At 36.2% G+C, this 25,190-nt stretch overlaps 1 protein-coding gene across 2 annotated transcripts in view; it reads right to left on the bottom strand.

Moving 5' to 3' along the window:
• The window catches only part of CD2AP (CD2 associated protein), a 103,750-nt gene that overhangs the window by 56,621 nt on the left and 21,939 nt on the right, over nucleotides 1-25,190 (bottom strand). For both annotated transcript variants that reach the window (XM_082663959.1, XM_082663958.1), the window contains exons 2-4: nucleotides 14,689-14,849; nucleotides 7,421-7,574; nucleotides 73-173 (exon numbers count right to left, since the gene is read on the bottom strand). In XM_082663959.1, coding sequence (XP_082520085.1) covers nucleotides 73-173; nucleotides 7,421-7,574; nucleotides 14,689-14,849 — 416 coding nt within the window. The remainder of the gene's footprint in view (nucleotides 1-72; nucleotides 174-7,420; nucleotides 7,575-14,688; nucleotides 14,850-25,190) is intronic.

Consider the following 25,190-nt stretch of genomic DNA (forward strand, 5'->3'; position numbering starts at 1 on the left):
AAAGCATTTTTCTAATCCCCAGAGCATCAATTCCAATTGCTGCTTTATCTCTAAAACATGTTTTTGCCTTACCTCTTCGCTAATATCAATAGTATCTCCCACTTTCAGCTCCAGTTCATCCTCATTTTGTGGAATGTATTCAAAGAGAACTTTACACTGACGCTTCTTGGTCTCTAAAGGAGGTAACATAAAAAAATTAAGAAAAATCATGAAAACAAATAGCAGCACCTTTATTTACATACTATGCTTATCGTCATAGGATTTGCTTGTATGAATAAAAACAGTACGTGGAAGCACTCTCAACAGCTAACCACAATCTACTCTGGCTGGCTTTCCACTTTGTCCCCACGCTACTATCTCTTCATCCTAAAATAAATTCACACCAACTACAAATAAGGTGGGCTCCCAGCAGTGAAATCTTTATGTATCTGATCCCACTGATTATACAAAAGTAAAATATCCACTGCTAATTTTGAGACTGGAAACAGAGACAATAAAAGACACTGTTGGCACAACAAATTTATCACAGTCAAGTCCTCCAAGCCAGTGATTTCCAGACTACTTCCTGATCAAAGCTACGGATACTTCAAATGCACTAATTTAAGAGTAGCTGTGTCGAAAAAAAAAGACAAAATGCACAAATCTCAAATGTATTTTATCTTCTTTAAGCTCTATTTTCTGACATAAAAATCAAACTCAGGTGAAGGTAAAAATAATTTTACTTTAGCTTTTCAAACAAGCTTTATTTATTCAGACAAGTAATGTTTAGGAAATGTAGGCCTTTAAAAAATGTAACGATTCTTTTTAATGAATATGAGTATCTTTTTAAATGATTTAAAGTGAAGAAAGAGTATTAATTAGCCTCCCGCCCCCAAGCACATCTATCAATTAGCTTTGAACAACCTAGTTATATTTTTTTCTGTGAAAACACTGAAATTTTATTGATACACTGCAAAAGACATTCACACCAAAATTTACTAAGTATGTGAGCAATTTTAGAAGCATAGAGACGAAAGTATTTTTACCATGCATTTCAGAAATTTCCCCAAAACGTGAAATCAGTACATATTAATAGTACAGAACAAAAAAAGTAATTCGTAATTGTTTACATTTCACAAGCTAGTGTCCTATGTCTTACAAAATGCTATTCAGAACTTCAAATAATAGTAAATGTAAATGTCTGAAAAAAGAAATTGAAATTTAAACATGTACCCTCCTCTGCCCAATACTTTCATTTAAGCTGTTAGTGAACCACACAAGAGAATCAGTATTATATCTTCTCTGAGAGCAGGTCCCCCACCATTTGTACGTGGGCAACACACATTTGTGCAGCTCTTTTGCTTGCTATTATTACGTGCAATGTTTTATGAAAGAGACAATACAACTGAGCACACACTGCAGGTGGCTAACAATCTCAGGGAAAGCCAGTGCAGCTCAGGAGGCCTGGCTGCCAAGCCAAAGCCCCCCCACCAGTGGAAGCAAAAGTTGTATCTACAGAAATGGACACCGGATGAGGACATTAAAAGAGCTTTGCAGAATCAGAACCTTTGCCAGCAAAGACACCAGAACTTCACACTTCCCAAAGAGCCTGCCCTATTTAGCCAAGAAAAAGGAAAATCACTCCCTGTACACTTCATGTGCCAATCGGACACCTGCCAGTTAACCCACGGGAGTCACGGCAGCAGCAAGGATGCGCTCCTGGCAGCTGTCCAGGCTGGATGCCACGTCCTCCCACCAGAGGACAGCGGCCTGACCCCGCCCAGCAGCGCTCTGGGCCCCTGAGGCCAGGTGAGGCCCCACAAGGAGCCGAACGTCTATTTTACAGATGAGGAAACTGACAGCCAGAGGGTGATCCACGCCTGCTCACGGGACACAACAGTTGACAACAGAGTTTACCTCTCATTTAGGTGGCAGTTTATACCTGGGACATACACAAACTTGTGCACCTGTGCTTTCTGATGTATAAAAAGAATAAAGATCTTGGGGGCAGTCCCAACAGTCATGTCCTATCAATGCTCTCTTTTCCACTTAAAACCTAGTTATAGTCTAATCAAAAGCTTTGTTTTTGTTGTTTTTCCTTTCACACTAGCATAATTCTCCAGAGTGTCTTCTTCCAAAATAGTATGCAAAATTATCTGCAAAGGAATTTTTCATTTTTCAAAGGAAAATCCACATTGGATAAAAACATCTAAACATTCCCTACTATTGCTATAAAATGTGAGTCATTTATTTAAAAAAGAAAAAGTTTTCATATGATTCCATATTTTTATATGGTTCACTCATAAGTTAAGGCAGGTGCCTATATTAAACTTATCTATTAATTGGCAACACAATTAAAGGAATATGGAGATTCTTCACATTTCAAATGGCACATACAATGTCTACCCATACATATTGGTCAATAAATATTTACTGAATTTCTAAAATGTATCAGAACCTTTACCAAGCAGAAAAGAAAACGCGTGTAAGAGTAGAACTGTCAATAAAAGAATACGCAAAATTCAATTTTTTTAAATAACTATAACGACTATTTTCTTAAGTAAACTCCATATAGCTTTTCGGATCTACAAAGAAATTAATGATAAAGGTTTTTTTGTGTGTGTGGTACGCGGGCCTCTCACTGTTGTGGCCTCTCCCGTTGCAGAGCACAGGCTCAGCAGCCATGGCTCACGGGCCCAGCCTCACCCCGGCATGTGGGATCTTCCCGGACCGGGGCACGAACCCGTGTCCCCTGCATCGGCAGGCGGACTCTCAACCACTGCGCCACCAGGGAAGCCCTCAAGTTTTTTTGTTTTAATCAGTATTTTATAAATAAACCCATTAACAAGGAAGAGGATAAACAAAGTACAACAAAGACAAGGACATATTTTCGTCTTTTATGTACCAGTACCACTCCAAGTCCTTCACAAACATCTCCCACACAAAAGGTCATAAAAACTTGTTATACATATCATTTTACCAATGAGAAACAGGAACTCAGCAGTAATTGTCAAAAACTGCAAGAAAGAGGCAAAACTAGAAGACACTCACTTCTGACTCCTAAGCCTTTTATCTTCCCACTGTATCAGGCTGTCTCCTTTACAGATTAGAGTGCTTTAACAAAGCTCATGCACTTTAGTCACGTTGGATCCTTACTCCCTGAAAATACCATGGGCTTACTTATCTCCATGGGTCTTCCAAGGGCTGCAATTCTAACTAGAATAGAAGGCCATACTCCCCAATCTTTACGTAAATGATATGTCCTACCTAAAGAAGAGCTTAAATACACCTTGCTCAATGACTCCAGTATAGAACTGCCCTTTCATTTGAATCTTAACTGCACATTATATATATCTCTAGTATGGTTCTTAATAGTATAAAACACTGTAATAATAATTACAAACATTTATCGAGCACTTCTTATAATATTTACTTAACGTGTTAATACCTCTAAAACCCTATGAGATATAATCATTACTATCACCCCTGTAGTACAGTAACTTGATGTTTTCCTCTGTTAAACTGTGAGTTTTGAATCATTATCCACACCCAGCTTTATTTGGCAGATTTGACTGTCCACACTAACATTGCTCTTATGGTCTTCATACCCACAGGTATTATGGTATTCAACATGTAAATGTCAAATAACTTCAGAAAAACCTTTTAGAAATATTTTATATTTTTTGAAAAACAAAACCAAATTGTGTGAAATTACACACTAAAGTGACCTTCCTTGCTGTTTCTACTAAAACAGAAAATCCTGTATTTTCAAATGTAGGTCATCAAAAATGGCAAGTATTTCATGGTTCTAAAAAATAGATCTAAATATTCAGATCAAACAGAGTTCTTAAACTGTGGAACTATTTCTTATTGAAGAATATTGTTTTAATTTTTCCAGCAAATGCTAAAATAAAAAGCATACCACACTCAGAAGCTGGGAGGTTGAATGCTAAAATTTCAGAGATAGCAACAAAAAGATTTCTGATCCATTTTTGGTTTCATTTGGTTCTGGAAAGTATATCTTCAGATTTTATTATAGCATTTAAAATTTTCTAATATAAAAAAATATTTTTTAATCAATTTTGTTCTCCAGTAAGCAAAGATAATCATCAAGAGTTAAGAAACATTAAGACTGAGCCATTTGTTACATGGCTGAATCTTCTTTAATATTTTTTTCTTATCCTCAGCAATAAAATAATCATATTACTTAGGCCATTAAGTGAAAAATTCAAGCTATTCAAGATTCTAGCTATACTGCTGAGATATACCACTTAAGATAATCAAAGTCTTAGAAAACATGATCATACAGTCACGAATAAAAAAAAACTCATGTGCTTAGGGATGAAGTATCATGTCTACAACATACTTTCAACTGATTTAGTTTAAAAATGTATTTATACATGTATATAGAGATAAAGCCAATATAACGAAATGTTAACAGCAAGCTTAGGTGAAGAATATACCATGTTTACTGTACAATTATTATTTCAACTTTTCTGTAAGATTTTAAGTTTTTCAAAATAAAATACAAAATCAAAACACCCTACCCCATTCATTTATTTGAGAGGCCACAGCTGGGGAGGAGTCATTTGAGTGAGTCATTTCCCCTTATAAGTCAGAATATTTTAATGTCAAAGAGCAGAGCCTGAAATAATATGCCCCCCCTTTTTGTAATGTATGCTGTAAAGATGTATAGTCAGTGACCATATTTTGATGATATTCAGAACTTTAATTATCTTCTTCAAAAATGACTCAGAATTGGGAGGCATGCTACCAATTGTTCTCTGAGAATGAGACACTGTGCAGATTAGCATTTTAGTCAACTAATTTTTCATGTATCATTTCTTTCTGTATAACTACTAGTGATCTATCAGTATCAATCTAAATGTATCTTCTACATTCAAATAATTATTAACTAGGTGAAAAATCACTTTTGTAGCATGAGTTCCCACTAGTAAGGAATACAAAGTTACAAGCACTGATGTCTTCCCTCAAACATGCCTTAAGTAGATTCATATCTGGCATCAATTTTTTTCCAAATGTAAAGTGAAATATCTACTAATATTCCACACTGTATGTTATATAGAATTGTGATGCTGAAAGATGTCATTTATTTAGTGCAAGTAAACTACACCATTATCTTTGTGCCTGATTTTACAAGGGTCTCAGCAGTAATGTCATTTGTACATGTTTTTGCTATGAGAAGTGTAAATTGGTTCTTTTCTGTAACTTTAGCAACTTATTGCAATCAACTTTATCCTGGAAAATTTTCTGTGCTCACTCTAGAAAATACCTGTCTTACTAAAGAGGATATCATGCTTAACTTACACGCAATAGCAAAAGTTTCAATGGTTTTGTGACTAGACTTTGCAAAAAGGCCAACACTTTTTGGCTTTGGAGACTAGAGAAAAATAGCTAACAATTCCAGTCTCCAGATATCATACTATCTATTTGAACTTCTCCTTTTAGTTGCTTAGACAAAATTCAACACACATGCAGATTCACCTGTCTTGGCACACAAAGATTTGAAATGAACCTTCACAATGCAGGCTTTATCATTACCAACCTTTAAAATTTTTTTTTTTAATATTAATGGTATTGATTAAAAGGGTATATACTACTATTTAACATTACAATGAACGGCTTTTGAATAACTGATCTATTCCATAAATTAAGGATATGATTCAAACTAACAGTAACAAAAAAAAAAAATCTGATAAAGAAAAAAAAAACATTAGCTGCTTTTCCTGGAAAAGTAATCTGAAAGCAAAAACAACCTGCATCCTGTTTTAAATGTTAGCTAGCACCAAATGACCAATTCAGTCTTTGCAGCACATGTACTTAAAAACAAATTATGGAGGATCCTTAGGAAAAAGCCTAAGCCTCCTGGCACCAACTATATAATGGTTTCTCCTCCTTACAGGAAAATGAATTATGACCAGGGTTCTCAAGGAAGGTAAAATTTAGAGTCCTTTCCCATTAGGAGACAAAATAACCTTGATGTCCTTTGTCCAGCCTCTACTTAAGATGAAATTTGTCCCTTTATAGCTCAGTAAAGCTAAAGAAAGTAGTAAATAAGTTTTACAACAGAGGTCACAAATAACCCTTTTGTGGGTCTAAAATTCTCCTTGTGCATAGAAATTCTATATAGAGATTCACCTGTAGGATATGGAAATACTGTTATCTATCCCCCAATCCCCAAACAGAGTTAAAGAGTCAAGGACAACTAGAACTAGTAAACTGCCCACCCTCAGGCAGTACGCTGACAGCAGTATGGGTAATATCTAAATATTGTTTGTACATTGCATTTACTGGGAAACAAAGAACACCTATAACCCTTTATTGGTCAGTCTCAGTGTCATGAAACCTGTTTTTTATGAAAATCTGTTTTCATTTTATGAAAATAATCAAAGGGTGATATAACCCAGAAAGTGGACGTTTCCCCAAATTCATAGACAGTAGCATAGAAAGTAACAGGTTGAGATATGAGGACAATATAAAAATCATAAATAGTCTTACATTTGTGAAAGGTATGTAAACAAAATTTCTTTATATTATAGACTACGTGGCACATAAGGCATTTTAGTACCAACATCAAGCACAAGGGACCACAACATCAAAGACACTGATCGAAGATAAATGTGGTTAAATACTCATTTATAACTTATTAAATCAAATTGAACATAGTAATCAGTATTCAGTCTCTCAAGGGGCTTCAGGTTTACTATGTTAAAACACTATCTGCTCCCATAAATGTAGTACTTCTTTGTATATGTTTAATGCTTTTTCGAGTAACAGTCTTTCCAAGACTAAGTTTTTGAGAACAGCAATATTACCAGTCATTTTTTCTTACAACTTTCTCACCAGCAGTAAAATAAAACTCAAGAGTTTAAGTGATCTAAGGTTGTAAGACAGACTCAAATTCACGTCCAATTTTAAACATGGTGCTCTCTCTCTATGCTAAACTGTTCTCTTAACATATTTACACTGAATACTTAAAAAGCACTCTGCTGGGCCAGCCACCTTGGAAAACTGAATGTACATGTTCAGATGGCTAACCACTAAAGAAAACGTTTTATCAAATGCTTACATCTATACTGCTTAAGGATGAGCAGACATTTTAGCATCCCATTAAATAAATGATATTAAAGTAAATTTAAGGCGAAGTGTTAACTATTTAATAGAGTGTGTAAGACTAATAAGAAAACAATGCCTTGTATCTTAATTTACAATCCCTACAGACGGCTGTCAGCAGCTCATGCTGGATTACCAGATGAAGACTGAATACATGGGCCAATAAGTAGTAACATGAGAATAAGCAAGAAGTTTTTGTATTCTGTTACAAAAGGTTGAGCTAATTTTTCTTACTATAACTTATGGACTGTTATAAAACAACATTCTATTTTGATTTAAATAAACAGGAAAAAAATTATTTACATACTCTTCTTAATGTTTTTGGTTTGTGGATGTGGCTGAATTCCTCCGGCTAGAAGTCCATAGGTGCTTATTCGTTGTACAAGACTTGCTACATTCCCTTGCCTTTCCCGTTTGATGGGCAAATTGTCATCCTTGGATTCTGTCTCTCTCTTAATTTCCTACAAAAGGGGAAATCAGCAAATAGGCAAATTAAGTTGTATTTTATTAAATTCTCAAATGTAAAATACCAAAACCAGGTATAGTGATTATTATTATAAAACATAATATCAACAGTTTTTCAACCTTTTTCTCTGCCCACACATATCTAAAGAATATAACACACTTTGGTAACAATGACTTATTAGGAGTTTAAGTCTTATCAGAACTAGAGATAGAGGTAAACAAAGTGAGGCTGAAACACCACCTCTATCCCAACACACAAAGAAACCCTGCAATCATAAACAAACAATAGGACAAACAATAATTCTAAGTCAGGGAACTGGGCAAACTTTTTCTATAATGGGCTAGTTAGTAAAATATTTTAGGATCTGGAAGCCATACAATCTCTGTTGCAACAATGAACTCTGCCATTTGTAGTGCAAAAGCAGTCATATACTTAAATGAATGAACAGAGCTATGCTCCAACAAAATTTTATTTATGAACACTAAAATTTCAATTTCATATAATTTTTCACATGTCATTAAATACTGTTCTTCACTCGAATTTTTCCAACTATTTGTATAATTCCTAGCTAGCATTCTCAGCTCATGGACACTATAAAAACAGGTGGTGTTTAGATTTGGCCCATGGGCTGTAGTTTGATAAACCCTAAGTCATAGGTCTAACAGAAGATAGGTGAATCTTCATGAAAAGAAGTATGAAGTTTTATTGGAAGACATAAAAGAAGACATATGAAAGAGAAGTCATGCCATGTTCAGTGACTGAAAACTCATTATCATAAAGATAGCATTTTCCCTTAAAACTGATGCAATGATGCAATGCAACTGAATAAATATATCACAGATTTGGGAGAGCAATTAAATAAACTGGTTCTAAATTTGTAGAGAAGAACAAAAGACCAAGAACACCCAAAATACTTCAGTGAAAAGAAAGTGAGGGGACTTTTTTTTTAACCAAGATATAAAGAAAAACTGTATGATACTATAAATTAGTGTGTACTGGCATATAAACAGACATACTGATAATGAAACAAAATAAAGAGTCCATAAACAGACAAACTTGATTTACAACAGGCAAAAAGTGAGGGGAAAAAACTGAATCTTAAAACACACGGTGCTTATAATGCTCCACATTTAGGGAGTAGGGAGTGAAACTGGATTCCTACTTCACACATTTGATATTAAAATTAACAGTTTCTGTTCATTAAAAGTAACCATGGAAAATAAAGCAAATCACTAACCAGGAGGTATTTTTCACATATAAAGTTAACAAAGAATCTGTATCTCCAGGTGTTTATGTCTACTGCAATGTTAACTAGTTGTTACTCTCTAGCTGGTAGGATTTCAGATTACTTTGACTTCTTTATACTGTTCAGAAGTGTTTGATGCTTGCTTTGTTTGTGTTTTTTAACAAGGCATATCATTTTGCAAACAGAAAAAAAGTTTTCCATTTTGGGAAAACTGTTGGTGAAAAATTCTGAAAATTATTAAAGTACAAATCATAGAAGACACACAAAACATTTCACACTATAGTGACTGCTTCATTTTTATTGGTAATGTACTTAAGGAAAAACACTTCAATTTGCTATTAATACATGACACACCATATGAAAACCTCACGGTTTTCAGACTGCACTAAATATTTTTCAATCTAATGAAAATATGAAATCTATGTAAAAACTGGTAGTTACAACCTCAACATGCCAAGGAGTATTCATTTTGGATTCTCCTGAACATCTCATGAGCCACTTACATTTTATTTATTTATTTATTTATTTTTAACATCTTTGTTGGAGTATAATTGCTTTACAATGTTGTGTTAGTTTCTGCCGTACAGCAAAGTGAATCAGCTATATGTACACATATATCCCCAAATCCCTTCCCTCTTGTGTCTCCCACACTCCCTATCCCAACCCTCTAGGTGGTCACAAAGCACGGAGCTGATCTCCCTGTGCTATGTGGCTGTTTTCCACTAGCTATCTGTTTTACATTTGGTAGTATATATATGTCCATGCCACTCTCTCACTTCGTCCTAGTTTACCCTTCCCCCTCCCCGTGTCCTCAAGTCCATTCTCTATGTCTCTGCGTCTTTATTCCTGTCCTGCCCCTAGGTTCTTCAGAAACTTTTTTTTTTTTAGATTCTATATATATGTGTTAGCATACAGTATTTGTTTCTCTCTTTCTGACTTACTTCACTCTGATGACAGACTCTAGGTCCATCCACCTCACTACAAATGACTCAATTCCATTTCTTTTTATGGCTGAGTAATATTCCATTGTATATATGTGCCACATCTTCTTTATCCATTCATCTGTCAATGGACACTTAGGTTGCTTCCATGTCCTGGCTATTGTAAATAGAGCTGCAAGGAACATTGTGATACTTGACTCTTTTTGAATTATGGTTTTCTCAGGGTATATGCCCTCTTTCACTGTTGGTGGGAATGTAAAGTGATACAGCCACCATGGAGAACAGTATGGAGGTTCCTTAGAAAACTAAAAATAGAACTACCATACAGCCCAGCAATCCCACTACTGGGCTACCTACATTTTAAAAAGATTAAATAAAAACTAAAAAAGCTGAAAGCTATTGGTACAGGAGACCAAGAACTTGGCTTGATATTCAAATCTTATTCCTCTAGGAAAAGAATTCCAATCTGACCAAATGTGAGACAGCAGACAGGTTCAAGAGACAAGATGACCTGGGTATAAATCTTGGTTCTATCCTGTTGGCTAGCTAAATAACTAGATATTTGTGTTATCTTTTAATAAAAATTAACCACATAAACAAGTATGATATATTAATACAATGACAATGTCTCCCGCTTCTAAAAATATTAATTTACAACATATTGCTCAAGATCTAGAAACATTTTGAGGACCTTCAATATTCACTGAGACATAATCAAATCCATGAATATTAGGTATAATAAATCTTCTGAGGACAAAAAACACAAAAGGGGAAGGAAAACAAAATTAAAATATATACAGTCTACACTGAATAGGGAAAACTCAGGTTTACAGCCTTCCAAATACATAGTGCCAACTACGATGTTATCAAAAGTATCAAGCGACTTTCAGCTCTAAGCAAAATTACAAATAGGGTAAAGCCTGCTTTAGGCTCCACCCCCTCCGCCTCTGGAACCTCTCCTTGCTCCAAACTACTACCACCAGATACACACACACACACACACACACACACACACACACACACACACACACGAACTCTCTCTCTCTCTCTCTCTCTCTCTCTCTCTCTGTGTCTCATCAACCTATTCTCTTCCCTCGTTCCTGGACACATAGTATCTCCAAATTACTCTTTGGCTATCATCTTAAATAGCAATTATATTGAGTACCTATGAAGTGTTACTAAGGCTTCCAGTGTTTCTTCCTTCTTTGCCCTTTGTTTCCTTTTACCTAGTCAGCCAGTAAATAAAATACATATTAACATTATAGTATCTCTTTCCTACAAACTTTGCTTCCTTTACTGACTTTGAAAATGACTCCAGGAGATGCAGTAAAAGAGGTTTCTTCACTTGAGAAAGTATCATGTATTGAGAAAGCAAACTCAAAAAAACGAAATCTCATTCTACAAATGAGGGAAGCCTCCTCCACAACAGGTAATGTCAATACAAAATTGGCCAAGAAAAAAATACATTGTGGATAATCTCCATATAGATAAGAATGTACTATATTGATTTGCTTGGTTTCATAAGGATAAGAAAGTAGGATAAGGAGTATGAAGTAGCAAATTAAAGGAAAAGACAAAAAATATAAGCAAATGAGGGGTAGCTTTAAAAAGGTTGGAGAAGATATAGTTACTCTCCATCTACTAAGGTAATCAAATATACTTAATTCTGATTACACTAACCAAAAACAGATAAAAGGTTAATCAATAAGATTCAAAAACCACTCCTTCATGTTGTAATGTATCTGCTTTACAATTTGGTTATTTGATCATGGCCAGTACATGACCATGATCTGAAAATAGAAAGCAATTAGAAGCAAAGGTCACAAAGAATAATAAAAACCAGATTAGATGGCAAGAGCTTCCTTTTACTTCTCAAATGGAATAGACAGATATCTTAATCACCAAATCCCTAAACAGAGTTACAGTCCTGCTTATGCTAATTAAAATCTGAGGAATACAGTAGTCCCTCCTTATCCACAGGGTCCCAAGACCCCCAGTGGATGCCTGGAAATGCAGACAGTACTGAGTCTTACACATACTGTGGTTTTTCCTATATATACATACCTAAGATAAAGTTTAATTTATAAATTAGACACAGTAAGAGATTAACAACTGATAATAAAATAGAACAATTATAACAATATACTCTAATAAAAGTTATGTGAATGTCATTTCTGTCCCTCTTTCGAAAAATCTTACAAATATAATGCCTTTTCCATCTTAACTAAGCATCTATCACACACCGTGACCATAACTTTTCCAGTTTGAGGTGAGACAGCAAAACTAGTATGAATTCCTTTTTTCTTGTTCACAATTTCACAGACAGAAGATTCATTCTTACCACAGATCTTAGCAACCTCAGCACATGATTTTTTTTTCTTTCCTTATTAAACTTTCATCTTTTCACTTAAAGGAAGCACTTTACGGCTTCCGTTCACATATCTGAAAGGTCAGCATCACTACTCTTAAGCTTTGGGGCCATTATTAAGTAAAATAAGGGTTACCTGAATGTAAGCACTGCAATACTGTGACAGTTGATCTGATAATCAAGAGGGCTACTACTAAGTGATGGGTAGGATATGCTGGACAAAGGGATGATTCACATCCTAGGCAGAAAGGCACGCAATTTAAAACTTATGAATTGTTTATTTCTGGAATTTTCTGTTTTAATATTTTTGGGCCATAGTTGACTGTGGGTAACTGAGGCTTCGGAAAGCAAAACCATGGATGGGTGGGGGGGACTACACTTATTTTTAATTTAATATTCAGGATTTCCAGAAGTGTTATATAAAACTAGTGCTTCCACTTTACAGAAGCATAAATCAGAAGATATGGAAGAGTGATATTACTAAAGAAAAGAAAAATAAGCAGGATTAAATATTTATATGATACATGTCCACTGTTTTAGCTTTGACTGAGTCAATACTGGACCCACAATTGAAAAATTAGGTTTCCAACATAACAAAGTGGTTTACCTCATTCCCAAAATTTTCATTTTGTTTTTCGGAATATAAGTGATAGTATATAAGGTATGATCCAGAGGAACTACCTTGAGTCATTAGATTTTCGTTTTCATTACAATTAAATTAAATAGATATCCACAAAAAACGCTTAAGTCTAAAGAAAAATGACCAGCAGGAGAAAATCTCCATAATATGAAATCAATATGTACCTTCTGAGTGCCAACATATCAAAATTTGCAAAGAAAACAATGACAGATATAATATACCAGGGCTATTTTGCAAGTTTCTCAACTTATTCTCTCCCTCAAATATGCTATTCTCCACATAATTGTTGTCTCTCTAATTTTAACAAAGGGCCTCCCTATTTCAGCAGCCCCTCCCCAATTTGGAAAAGGCAAAAATAGGAAAGGAGGGGGGCAGTTATGCACATTCATTGTCAATGGCATCCTACTCCTTTCCTTTTTCTGTCACAAGAATGTTAATGAGAGCCAAGTGAAGTAGAGTGGGAAAAACACTAAATAAAGAGCCCTTCTCTTAACCATATTCTTTCAGACACACAACACTTACTGAAGTGGACTGAAAATGCCCCCAAAGTTTATGATGGTCATACTTTTTATACTAGTTTTGGTAATTCAAGAATGTTATTTGAGCTTTCAGCCCTAGGATGAAAGGATAAGAACTGCAGGGAATGAGGGCTAGAGTACCTATGACTCAAAAGACATCAGGCCTACATGGAGACCCTTCTCTCAAAGCTGCTGGACTCCTTGAGGTCACAGATGACACTGACAAGCAGGTAATGAGTACTGATCCACAAAGCAAAACCAGGAGATATCCCAGAAGTCTAGCTTCTGACACTCAAGCTTTCCTGGTTTAAATTATTTCTACAACTTAAAATATCTTAGCAGAAAGAAATTTATTAACTCTTTAAGGGCAAAAATTAAAATTTAACTTTCCAGGTAAGTCCAAGGTAAACATTAACATGATGTATATAATAATGCCTCGAATTTAAATTTGTGGTATGAAAAACAGGATGTAAAGGGAGGAGGGGGTACAAATAATTCAGTTTAAAACATTTTCTAGGGGCTTCCCTGGTGGCGCAGTGGTTGAGAGTCCGCCTGCCGATGCAGGAGACACAGGTTCGTGCCCCGGTCTGGGAAGATCCCACATGCCGCGGAGCGGCTGGGCCCGTAAGCCATGGCTGCTGAACCTGCGCGTCCGGAGCCTGTGCTCCACAGCGGGAGAGGCCACAACAGTGAGAGGCCCGCTTACCGCAAAAAAAAAAAAAAAAAAAAAAGCCTGAAACACATTATCAAGCTCTGAGAACTCTTCAAAAGGGACCAAAATTCCACTTTAAATTTAAAAATATAAGGAACAGCAATTCACTTACCAGCACCTGAGACATCTTCTGTAAACATACTCACTTATTTTTTAAAGCACTAAAGTAAAAACACTGTAACAATAACAGATCATATAATAACCTGTAGTATCTCCAAAATCAGTATGAAGCTCATAAAAAAGCTGCTTCAAAGCTCAAACATTGGGCTTCCCTAGTGGCACAGTGGTTAAGAATCTGCCTGCCAATGCGGGGGACACAGGTTCGAGCCCTGGTCCAGGCAGATCCCACATGCCACAGAATAACTAAACCCGTGCACCACAACTACTGAGCCTGTGCTCTACAGCCTGCAAGCCACAACTACTGAGCCCGCATGCTGCAACTACTGAAGTCCCTGCGCCTAGAGCCCGTGCTCTGCAACAAGAGAAGCCACCACAATGAGAAGCCCGCGCACCGCAATGAAGAGTAGCCCCTGCTCGCCGCAACTAGAGAAAGCCCGTGCACAGCAACGAAGACCCAACGACCCAACACAGCCATAAATAATTAAATAGATAGATAAATGAATGAATGAATGAATGATTGAATCCTGTGAAGCAACAGCTAGGAATTTAACTGAGAATGCTTACCTTAACAAAATTATCAGGAAACATTCCTCTTCTCCCATTTAGTTCTCCTTCTAGCCATCCTTCCTCCTGTAGTTTTCTCACGTTCCTGATGATTTCCCCAACTCGAATAGTTAACTCATCATCATGTACAGCATCATAGTCATACTCCACAATATAGTCAACTAAAAAAAAAAAAGAAATAAACATCTAAAGCTTAATTCATGAAATACTATTAACCATGTTAATAAACTTAAAACTAAGGAAACTGTTTAGCAATGATAATTAATATTACAAAGGTACCATCAAAGCTTACCTCTGTTTTAAATATTTGGCTACATCAGCAAATTTCTTGATTGCCTGAGTATAATGCACAGTACCAGTTTTAAGCAGGAACCTCTACACAACGTGCAATTTACATCGTCACTTATTTTTCCAGTCAGCTAGAGATCCTTTGTGACACACTCTAAAGTGGTTCCCATAATCCCCATCTCTTGATATTCATGTCCTTATGTAATTCTCTCTCCTTCAGTGTGAATATGACCTATGACTGACTTCTAACCAACAGAATATGACAAAGAGGATGGATTTGTATGTGATTACATAAGATTGTAACGTCCACCTTGCTAGGAACCTCTGTCACTTGCTGGCTCTGAAGATGCAAGATGCTTTATTGAGCTGGCCTATGGAGAGGACTGCATGCAAGCAACTGAGGAGGCCTCTGGCTGACAGCCAGCAAAAAACTGAGGCCCTCAGTCCAACAGCCCACAGGGAACTGAATGATGCCAACAACCACGCGAGCTTGGAAGCAGATCCTTCCCCAGTTGAGAACCCAGCCCTGATCAATACACTGACTGCAGCCTTGTGAAGGACTCAGCCATGCCCAGACTGGTGAATCACAGAAACTGTGAGATAATAAATGTATATTGTTTTAAGTTGCTAAGTTTGTGGCAATATTTTTCACAGAACAGTAGAAAATGAATACACGCTGAAATGAAGACTCTTAAGGATCCATTTCACCTCTTTTAAGTATAAGATTTTAGGTTATAATAGGACATCATATACACATAGCATTAACATTTTCACAAGCCATACCTCCATTCATCTTTTCTTCCTCCTATAAAAATGATAAGAAAAAAGAACACTCACACACACACACACACACACTACAACCAAAAAAAAGGAAAGGGAGTATGGGCAGACACTGCTGGCTGCCAAACCAACAGCCATTCCCACACTGACTCCTCTTCCTTCGTCCTTTCTCACTGAACCTTGATTTTGTTCAGGTATATGGAGACCCTGTACTTTTACAAATGAGGCTTCTCTCTCAGTCCTAGGGGGTTAAATCTTAACTATTCTAGACCAGCACTTCTCAAACACTAATGTACAATCAAGTCATCCTGTTGACTTGGGAATCTTGCTTAAATGCAGACTGACTAAGTAGGTCCCAGGATACCTAACGCTGCTGGTCAAAGAGGCAAAGGTCTAAAGATAGTTGATTTATAGTTAATTCCATTCATATTCCCTCTCCCTCTCCCTCTCTCTCTCACACACACACACACAGATTGGTTTTCAAATACACATGTGATGGAGCGACTGACCAATACAATGTAAGCAGGGGTTCTGCGAAGGTTTCATTTGACCTTATAAACAAAACACAAGGAAGGAATGTACTCCTGCAGACTCTGGATGTTCTTCAGTGAGAATGTAATGGACAAAACTGCTACAACTAGTTGAGACAAGAAAAACAGCAGATCTGATTAGAAGAGAAGAAAGATGAAAATGGACTGGATCTTTGCTAGATTCATTAAACTGCTAAGTTAACCAACCCTATATCTCCAATACCTTTAGATTTCTTGTTATAGAAGTAGTTTTTTCTTAACTTTTAAATAAATTCTAGATGGGATTGTATTTGCAGCTGAAAACATCCCAACCTGAGAAGGGAACTAGTGAGAAATTTTTTAAATTTGTGAAAATGGATCCATAACTGATAAAGCCAGAAGCCCAGAGAACTTAAGGAAACTATAACTGAGACATCAAACTGCTCTCCAGAACCCCAGAAAGGCTAGAAATTCAGAAAAGGAGTGCTCATAGGAAATGTAGAACTGAAAACAGGGAAATAAATATCTGTATGGAAGAGCTGACAACCATTATCAACCACAATAACTCTGAGACAATAATGCTATATAGGCAGGTATTTTTTTCGAAGGTAAAAAACTAAAGGGTTCACTTCAGACACACATACACACACACACAGAACAGTTTGGGGAAACTAGTATAGCTACTATGGATGAGTGATGGTTTCTTAGAAAAATGACTACTGATTTCCAGAATTTAGAGGTCTCCAGAGCAATGGGCAGCTCCCAACCTACTAATTCTAAAATAAAACTTAAGTCCTACCCACTTAAACAGAGTTCCCAATTGGCTTTTTATTTATTGTTTATTCATAAATATGAATAGTACACAATAGTTAATCATGAAAGACCATGATAAATTGAAAAATTACTCCTGGATGAAATATACACCCACTGCTCCCCTTCCAGAATTATTCAGTCTTAAAGTTATTAGGTGTAGAAAAGCATAGTGCAGGGAGAGGAGGCCAAGGTTGGGAAGGAGTCTGAGAAGGTGTGAGAAGACAGGGGCCAAAAAGAGCAAAGAAGGTATCCAAAGCTGGGGGAGGGGTGGTAGCGATGCTATCAGAGCCAAAGTAGGGTGAGAAGGGTGTCCATCTATGGAGGCTCCCCTGGTGCAGTCTATCAGAACTCTAAGGTAGGGTGAGGAAGGCATTCATGCAGAGGCAACATGATATGGTGTGCCAGCACCCAATCACAGTGGTGAGGGCATCCAAGCTGATGGGCAGCTTAATGAGAAATATCAGAGGCCAAATGGTGTTGGGGGTAGGGCCAGACTTCCATGCTGAGATGTGGGAGGGTGGAGGCAACCTAGAGTGGGGACTAACAGCCCACACAGAAGAAAAGAGTGTCCATATAAGGGTGGGGTGACAGCAGAGATGGAAGACTGATTACATCCAGGGGAATTAATCAAATAAGTAAATATATTAAGAATAATGGAAGCCAAGTTTCTCTATGAAAGGGAGTTACAAATATAAAGGGAAAAGCCTTCATTTGATCCTGTGATATTAAATGGGAATGAGAAGTATCATCATGAACTCATGGTTTTCAATACATAGACATTCACATATATATAAAACACACACACACACCACACACACACCCCACACACACAAGCTCTGTCCACTGAAAGGGCCTGAAACCGCAGCATTCCAATGGCAATGAGCAAACCTAATGCCGAGATCTTCTAAAAACCATTTTCTACTGAAAGGAACCAGGAATCCTTGGGAAGATAGGCAATTCCAGGGCTAAGGCAGGAAAAGTACAAAATAAGCCTGAAACATGGTGTTGTGGCAGAAAGCAAAGAAGTTCTCAAAAAAAGATAAGGTGTGGGCTTCCCTGGTGGCGCAGCGGTTGAGAGTCCGCCTGCCGATGCAGGGGACGCGGGTTCGTGCCCCGGTCCAGGAAGATCCCACATGCCGCGGAGCAGCTTGGCCCGTGAGCCATGGCCGCTGAGCCTGCGCGTCCGGAGCCTGTGCTCTGCAACGGGAGAGGCCACAACAGTGAGAGGCCCACGTACCGCAAAAAAAAAAAAAGATAAGGTGATGCCAAAGGACACAGAGAAGTGATATCAGAATGGCTCCTACTCACCAAGTCAGGACAATCTGAGCATCAAAGTAAATAATGACTGTAATAGAATATACCCCACTGAATGAAGTAAGAAACTATAAATAAATGTTAACTTCTTAAATTTTATAACTGAATTGTGATTAAGTAGGAGAAGATCCTGATTTGTAGAAAATACTAAAATATTCAGGAGAAAGGCATAAGTCAGGAAAAAATTCTTTGTACTGTACTTTAAACATTTCTACACCTTAATGTTTAAAAATTTAAAAGGATTTAAACATGTACAAATTTTTATCTTCAAGAGATGTAATAAAGTTCATAAAATCAGAACAGAATGCTATGAAAAAAGAAATGAGAAAATAAAAAGCATTTGAAAATGCATCTTCCAAAATGTCTTTTTTTTTTTTTTTTTGCAGAGGTGGAGACAAACCCAAAAACCTTTACAAAAAAAGGTAAAGGAAAGAGACATAAAGAAAATATGAAAGCAAATGTGACACAGATGATCAATCCAGACAATCCAACATCCAATTCACAGTTCTAGGGGGTAAAAAAAAGAGAAAAATAGAGAATAGACAATGAAATAATACAAGAAAATATTCCAAAGCTATATGAAACATATCTTCAAATAGAAAGAGGTCGGTGAGAGTCCAGTACAATGAACAAGTAAAAAAGTAAGTACTCACATCTAGGTGAAATTTCACAACAAAGATAAACATATCCTAGAAAGCTCTCTGAGAGAGTTCCATCTACAAAAGAATGAGAATCATATTAGGAGACTTCTCATTGGCAATACCAGATTCTAGAAGAAGAAAAATAAAAAGGCAAAGCCACTTAAGTACTGAAGGAAAATGAATTCCATACTCAGTCAAATCAACAGACAAGTATAGGTTATAACATTTTCACACAGACAAGGACAAAGAAAATTAACTCCTACATATGCAATTACATGATGTTATCCAGTAAGAACCAAAACAGAGGATACAAAATTCAAGAAACAGTGGAGCCAGGCTTAGAGTGAGAAAAGTTCTAAGATAGCAATTGTGCAACAAATCTAAGGAACAAACAGTCTCGATTAAGCAAGAGACAGAAAGTTCTAGGAGGTATTTGGTGGCAAAAAGAAATGAGAGACAGACTGTGAAATTTTATACTATCCTGAAGAATCTGGGACTCAAAGAGACAAGACAGCTAGATAAGGAGAGGAAAAACTAAAGATGATTACAAACTCCTGGAAAGGCAAAGAGCTATACAATGTTGAAAATATAATCATCATATATACTTATTTGGCTGCACAGTAAAAAATATTCACGTGGTCATAATAAAAATCATAACTAATTTCTGAGTTAACATTGAAAATCAATCTCTAACAAAATAAAAAGACTAAATTATGGTTACAGAAGAAAATATAAATGTTAACAAGCCTTCACATTATAGTATAAAGTAAAGATTAGGGAGGTTGATAAAGAGAAGGATAGAGGTACTAATATCTTCACCATACAAAGTGCTAAGTCCAGAAATACTATCTTACTTGCTGAAAAGAAAAATAAGAGTATAACTATATACTCAGGATTTAGAAAGGTAACCAAGAGAGAAATAAAACCATATTGAGATAAATGGAAAATAGATGTGAGATTACAATAAGCTAAATCGTTACCTATCATATCAGAAAGTTAAAAAATGAAAGTATCAAATCAAAAACCAGCTATAGAAACTGGGGAAACTTATTATTTAGAAATACAAAAGCCAAAAAAATTAAAACTGAAAGATAAGATAGTTCAAAGTTGTTTCCCTCTGAAGAATGGGAATAGAAGTAGAGAACAGTGAGGAAAGGAAATGCTGTTTTTTCATTATAAGTCTTTTAATACTTTTGTATTTTTATAGCATATGCAGATATTATTTGGATAAGATTTTTTTAAAAAAAAGTACTAAGTATTAAAGTGGCTTGTCCAATATTATTGCAAATATGTTTATAACTCATGATTCTATGTGTTATAATTTAAAAGTTTACTGAGTCAAAGATAATTTATTTCTCCTAAAGAAAATACCATATGGTAAATAAGGTTAAATTCTTGCCCTTTTAAACATTCATAATTAGGCTTGCAATACAATGTTAAATAAGAAAGGTTATAAAACATAGGTATAGTAACAACATATTTTTGTAAAAAAGGAAGAAACAAAAATATGCATAGAAAAATATAAAGAGCTACATTCCAAAATGTTAATGGATGCCTGAAGGGATCTAAGATGCTGTTTGTTATCTCCTTTTCTTTCATCTTTAGTAAAGAATTAAAAAGGGTGGGTAGATTGGGAGTTTGGGATTGACACGTATACACTGCTATATTTAAGATAACCAACAAGGACCACTGCACAGAGGCAGGGAACTCTGCTCAGTATTCTGTAATAACCTAAATGAGATAAGTATTTGAAAAAGAACTGATACTGAATCACTTTGCAGTATACCTGAAACTAACACAACACTATTAATCAACTATACTCCAATATTTAAAACAAAAAAGAATTAATCTCAGCCAAAAGACGTTAGGAATTGGCCTCATTCTGATCTCTAGGAAGAGTGTTTTTGTTTATTTAAGGACTCTGAAGTTCCTTAGGCACCTCTGTTTACCTGAGGACTTTACAAAACAAGGGCATTATCTTGGGGGCTTCACACTATGCAGCATCTGTTCTACCTCTGGAAGGGCTAGACACTAAAGGTCAGTCACATGGGCAGTCAACTACATTTTCTCTATAAAACTCTGGACACCAAGACTCAAGTGAGCTTCTCTGGTAGGCAATACTCTGCATGTTGTCATACATCATCACCAGGAGTTAATGCTGTTCAAGACTTCAGAGAGAGAGAATGACATCACACCTGGAACCTTCCTGGACTCTGTCTCATGCTTCTCTCCCCTTGGTCAATTTGCGGTACGCGGGCCTCACTGTTGTGGCCTCCCCCATTGCAGAGCACAGGCTCCAGACACGCAGGCTCAGCAGCCATGGCTCACGGGCCCAGCCGCACCGTGGCATGTGGGATCCTCCCAGACCGGGGCACGAACCCGTGTCACCTGCATCGGCAGGCGGACTCTCAACCACTGCGCCACCAGGGAAGTCCCCCTTGGCCAATTTTAATCTGTATCCTTTTATTATAATAAACCATACCCAAGAGTATAACAGCTTTCAATGAGTTCTGCAAGTCCTTCCAGCAAATTGTCAAACACGAGGGCAGTCGTGGGAACCCCCCAAATCTGCAGTTGTCAGAAGAAAGGGCATTCTTATAAACAATAACCCACACCTTGGCATTTTTCTACAATAAACATATAATAATTGGGTAAAAATAAGTTACTAGAAACACTGATGCTCACTAGACAGTATGTAAAAATTGTATTTACAGAAAAGTTAAAACTGTTTAAATAAAAACTCATTTAATTCATGAGTTTGCTATACAAACTAGCATGCAGGCCATCATTCCAAGAATCAGCACCCTCCATATTGTGCAAACTCAAAAAACTCATTCTTTCATTGAAAACTGGTACATTGCAAAGCAAATTAAACTTTTATATTTCAAACTAAACAAAACTCTCCCACAATTTAAAACAACTGTGTTTGACTGACTAATTCTCTTCACTTTAAGTGCTTGCTTAAAGTGAAGAAATAAATATTGACGAAAAACATTTGGGAGGAAAAAAAAAAAAGAAAATGTGTACATCCTGAAAAACACTCTAGGATGTATAAGGTATACAGACCCTTGTCTATCACTAATGGCTCTTTCTACCTGACTCTCTATGAAACCCGTCATTTAAGATTACACATTTTGTTTGTGGATTATTCATCTTTCATTTCTAATGTGACTACCAATGAAAGAGAAAGTAAAATTTAAATTACTTTAGCTACTTAACAGTTTACTTTTATAGTGTGAAGAAAGCAACCCAAATTAATCACATATCATATTTTAGGATTTATGTGATCTGCAGAGTAATAAAGATTTTAAAATATGGCATCAAAAAAGACTCAAAATAAAAGAACACTAGATAATTTGGACCAACTCTCACAGGAAGACAACTAAAAAAGCTGGATGCAATATAAAAATCACCTTCTTAGACAGACTAAATTACTAAAAATATATGTTATCAGGTGAAACTGAAGTGAGAACTGGAACCCAGAGAAGTAACTATGATACTGAGGCTACTTTCGCTCTGGAAAGTATTTGCCAATTCTAAAGACATGACAGGCTAAGCAGCACTTCCAGCAGCTTTGCCGTTCTAGGATTTGAGCGTGGAGTTCAGGAACTATCGAGGGTGGTAACTCTGAGAAGCTACATGCACACTTTGGGAAAGGACCCTAAATAACTGCACCCAAGCACCGTAGCCCAGTTTAATGTTATGTGGATGACTCAAGAAACCTCATACCATTCAAGTGGTTCAAGACAAAAGAGAAGTAACCGGAATCCTTTCTGGGAGAAGATAACCTAGACATAAAATTATGTCAAGAAATATTTTTAGTCTACAACATCCAGAGACAAGGAAACATAACCAGGCATGTAAAATGCAAAAACATCATAAATAAGTACCTAGAGAAACAAGAAACAACAGAAACATTTCAATGAACTCCATATACTGAACTTATCAGACACAGACTTTAAAACAGTAACATTTACCATGTTCAAAGATATAAATTACAGATTGAAAAACTGACACAAAGCTCAGTACTGCAGACAGTGAGAAAACAAACTTGAACCACACAGGTATTCTAGAACTGAGAAGACAATAACCAAAAATAGAAACTCAATGGATGAGTTTAAAAGTATATTACATACAGCTTCAGAAAACTAGCTAAAGGGCGGACAGGTAAATATCAACAGAAACTAACCAAAATGCAGTTAAGAGGGACAAAAATATAGAAAATATAGATGAGAATGTAACAGACATAGAAGATACACTAAAACAGTCTACCATGTTTAATTAGAGTCCCAGAAGAAGAAAATAAAAACTATCTGAAAAGTTAATAGCTATGAACTCACCAAACTGATAAAAGACATCAATCCATGGAGTCAACAAGTCTAAGCAATTCCAAATGGAATAAATAAAAAGAAATCTGCAACTCAACATAGTAAAATTGCAAAATATCAAAAAGGAAACAAATTCTTAAAAGGTTACCAAAGAAGCAACACTGAAATGGGCTTCTCAGCAGCAACAGCAGGAGCCAGAAAGCAGCAGTTTTGTATTTTCAAAATGCAGAAAGAAAATAACTGCAAATCGTGAAGTCTGTACCAGAGAAAATATCCTTCAAAACAAAAGCAAAAAGATAAGCATGGGCATCATCAGAAAATCTACAAACAACAAATCCTGGAGAGGGTGTGGAGAAAAGGGAACCCTCTTGCACTGTTGATGGGAATGTAAATTGATACAGCCACTATGGAGAACAGTATGGAAGTTCCTTAAGAAACTAAAAATAGAATTACCATATGACCCAGATATCCCACTACTGGGCATATACCCAGAGAAAACCATAATTCAAAAAGACACATGCACCACAATGTTCATTGCAGCACTATTTACAATAGCCAGGTCATGGAAGCAACCTAAATGCCCACTGACAGACAAATGGATAAAGAAGATGTGGTACATATATACAATGGACTATTACTCAGCCATAAAAAGGAACGAAGTTGGGTCATTTGTAGAGATGTGGATGGATCTAGAGACTCATACAGAGTGAAGTAAGTCAGAAAGAGAAAAACAAATATCGTATATTAACGTATATATGTGGAATCTAGAAAAATGGTACAGATGAACCAGTTTGCAAGGCAGAAATAGAGACACAGATGTAGAACAAACATATGGACACCAAGTGGGGAAAGTGACGGGGGTGGGGTGAGATGAACTGAGAGATTGGGACTGACATGTATACACTAACATGTATAAAATAGACAACTAATAAGAACCTGCTGTATACAAAATAAATAAATAAAATAAAATTAAAAAAAAAAAAGACAAGCAAAAAGCAGAGTTTGCCACACTGAAAGAAACTCTGAAGGTGTTTTCTGAGCACGGCAGGAAAAGGGGAACACATCCAATATCCAGAAAGAGATGCACAAAGGAAAGAAGCAAAAGAGTGGTAAATATATAGGTATATAAACACTGAGTAAAATAAGAAAAAATTAACTCAAAATGGATTAAAGACTTAAACTTAAAACTTGAAACCACAAAACTCCTAGAAGAAAACATAGGCAGTAAGCTCCTTGTCATTGGTCCTGGGGATGATTTTTTGGATTTGACATCAAAAGGAAAGGCAACAAAAGGAAAAATAAACAAGCAGAACTACATCAAACTAAAAACTTCTGCACAGAAAGGAACCCATGAACAAAATGAAAAGACGACCTACAGGATGGGAGAATATATTTGCAAATCATATATCTTATAAGGGGTTCGTAAGAACTCATACAACTTAATAGCAAAAGAAAAAAAGAAAAAAACCAGTCTGATTTAAAAATGGACAGAGAATCAGAATAAACATTTTTCCAGAGATTCCATACGGATAGTCAACTGGTAATGAAAAGATACTTAACATCACTAATCATCAGGGAAATGAAAATAAAAACTTCCAGCTATAAAATAAGTAAGTCCTGGGGATGTAATGTACAGCATGGCGACTATAGTTAATAAAACTATATTGCATACTGCAAAGTTGCTAAGACAGTAAATCTTTTAAAAGTTCTCATCACAAAAAAAAAAATTGTAACTATGTATGGTGACGGATGCTAACTAGACTTACTGTGGTGATCATTTCTCAAAATATATAAATTTCAAATCATTATATTGTACACCTGAAACTAAT

This window comes from Grampus griseus, assembly GCF_964374135.1.
Source record: "Grampus griseus genome assembly, chromosome: 10".
NCBI classification, from domain to species: Eukaryota; Metazoa; Chordata; class Mammalia; order Artiodactyla; family Delphinidae; genus Grampus; species Grampus griseus.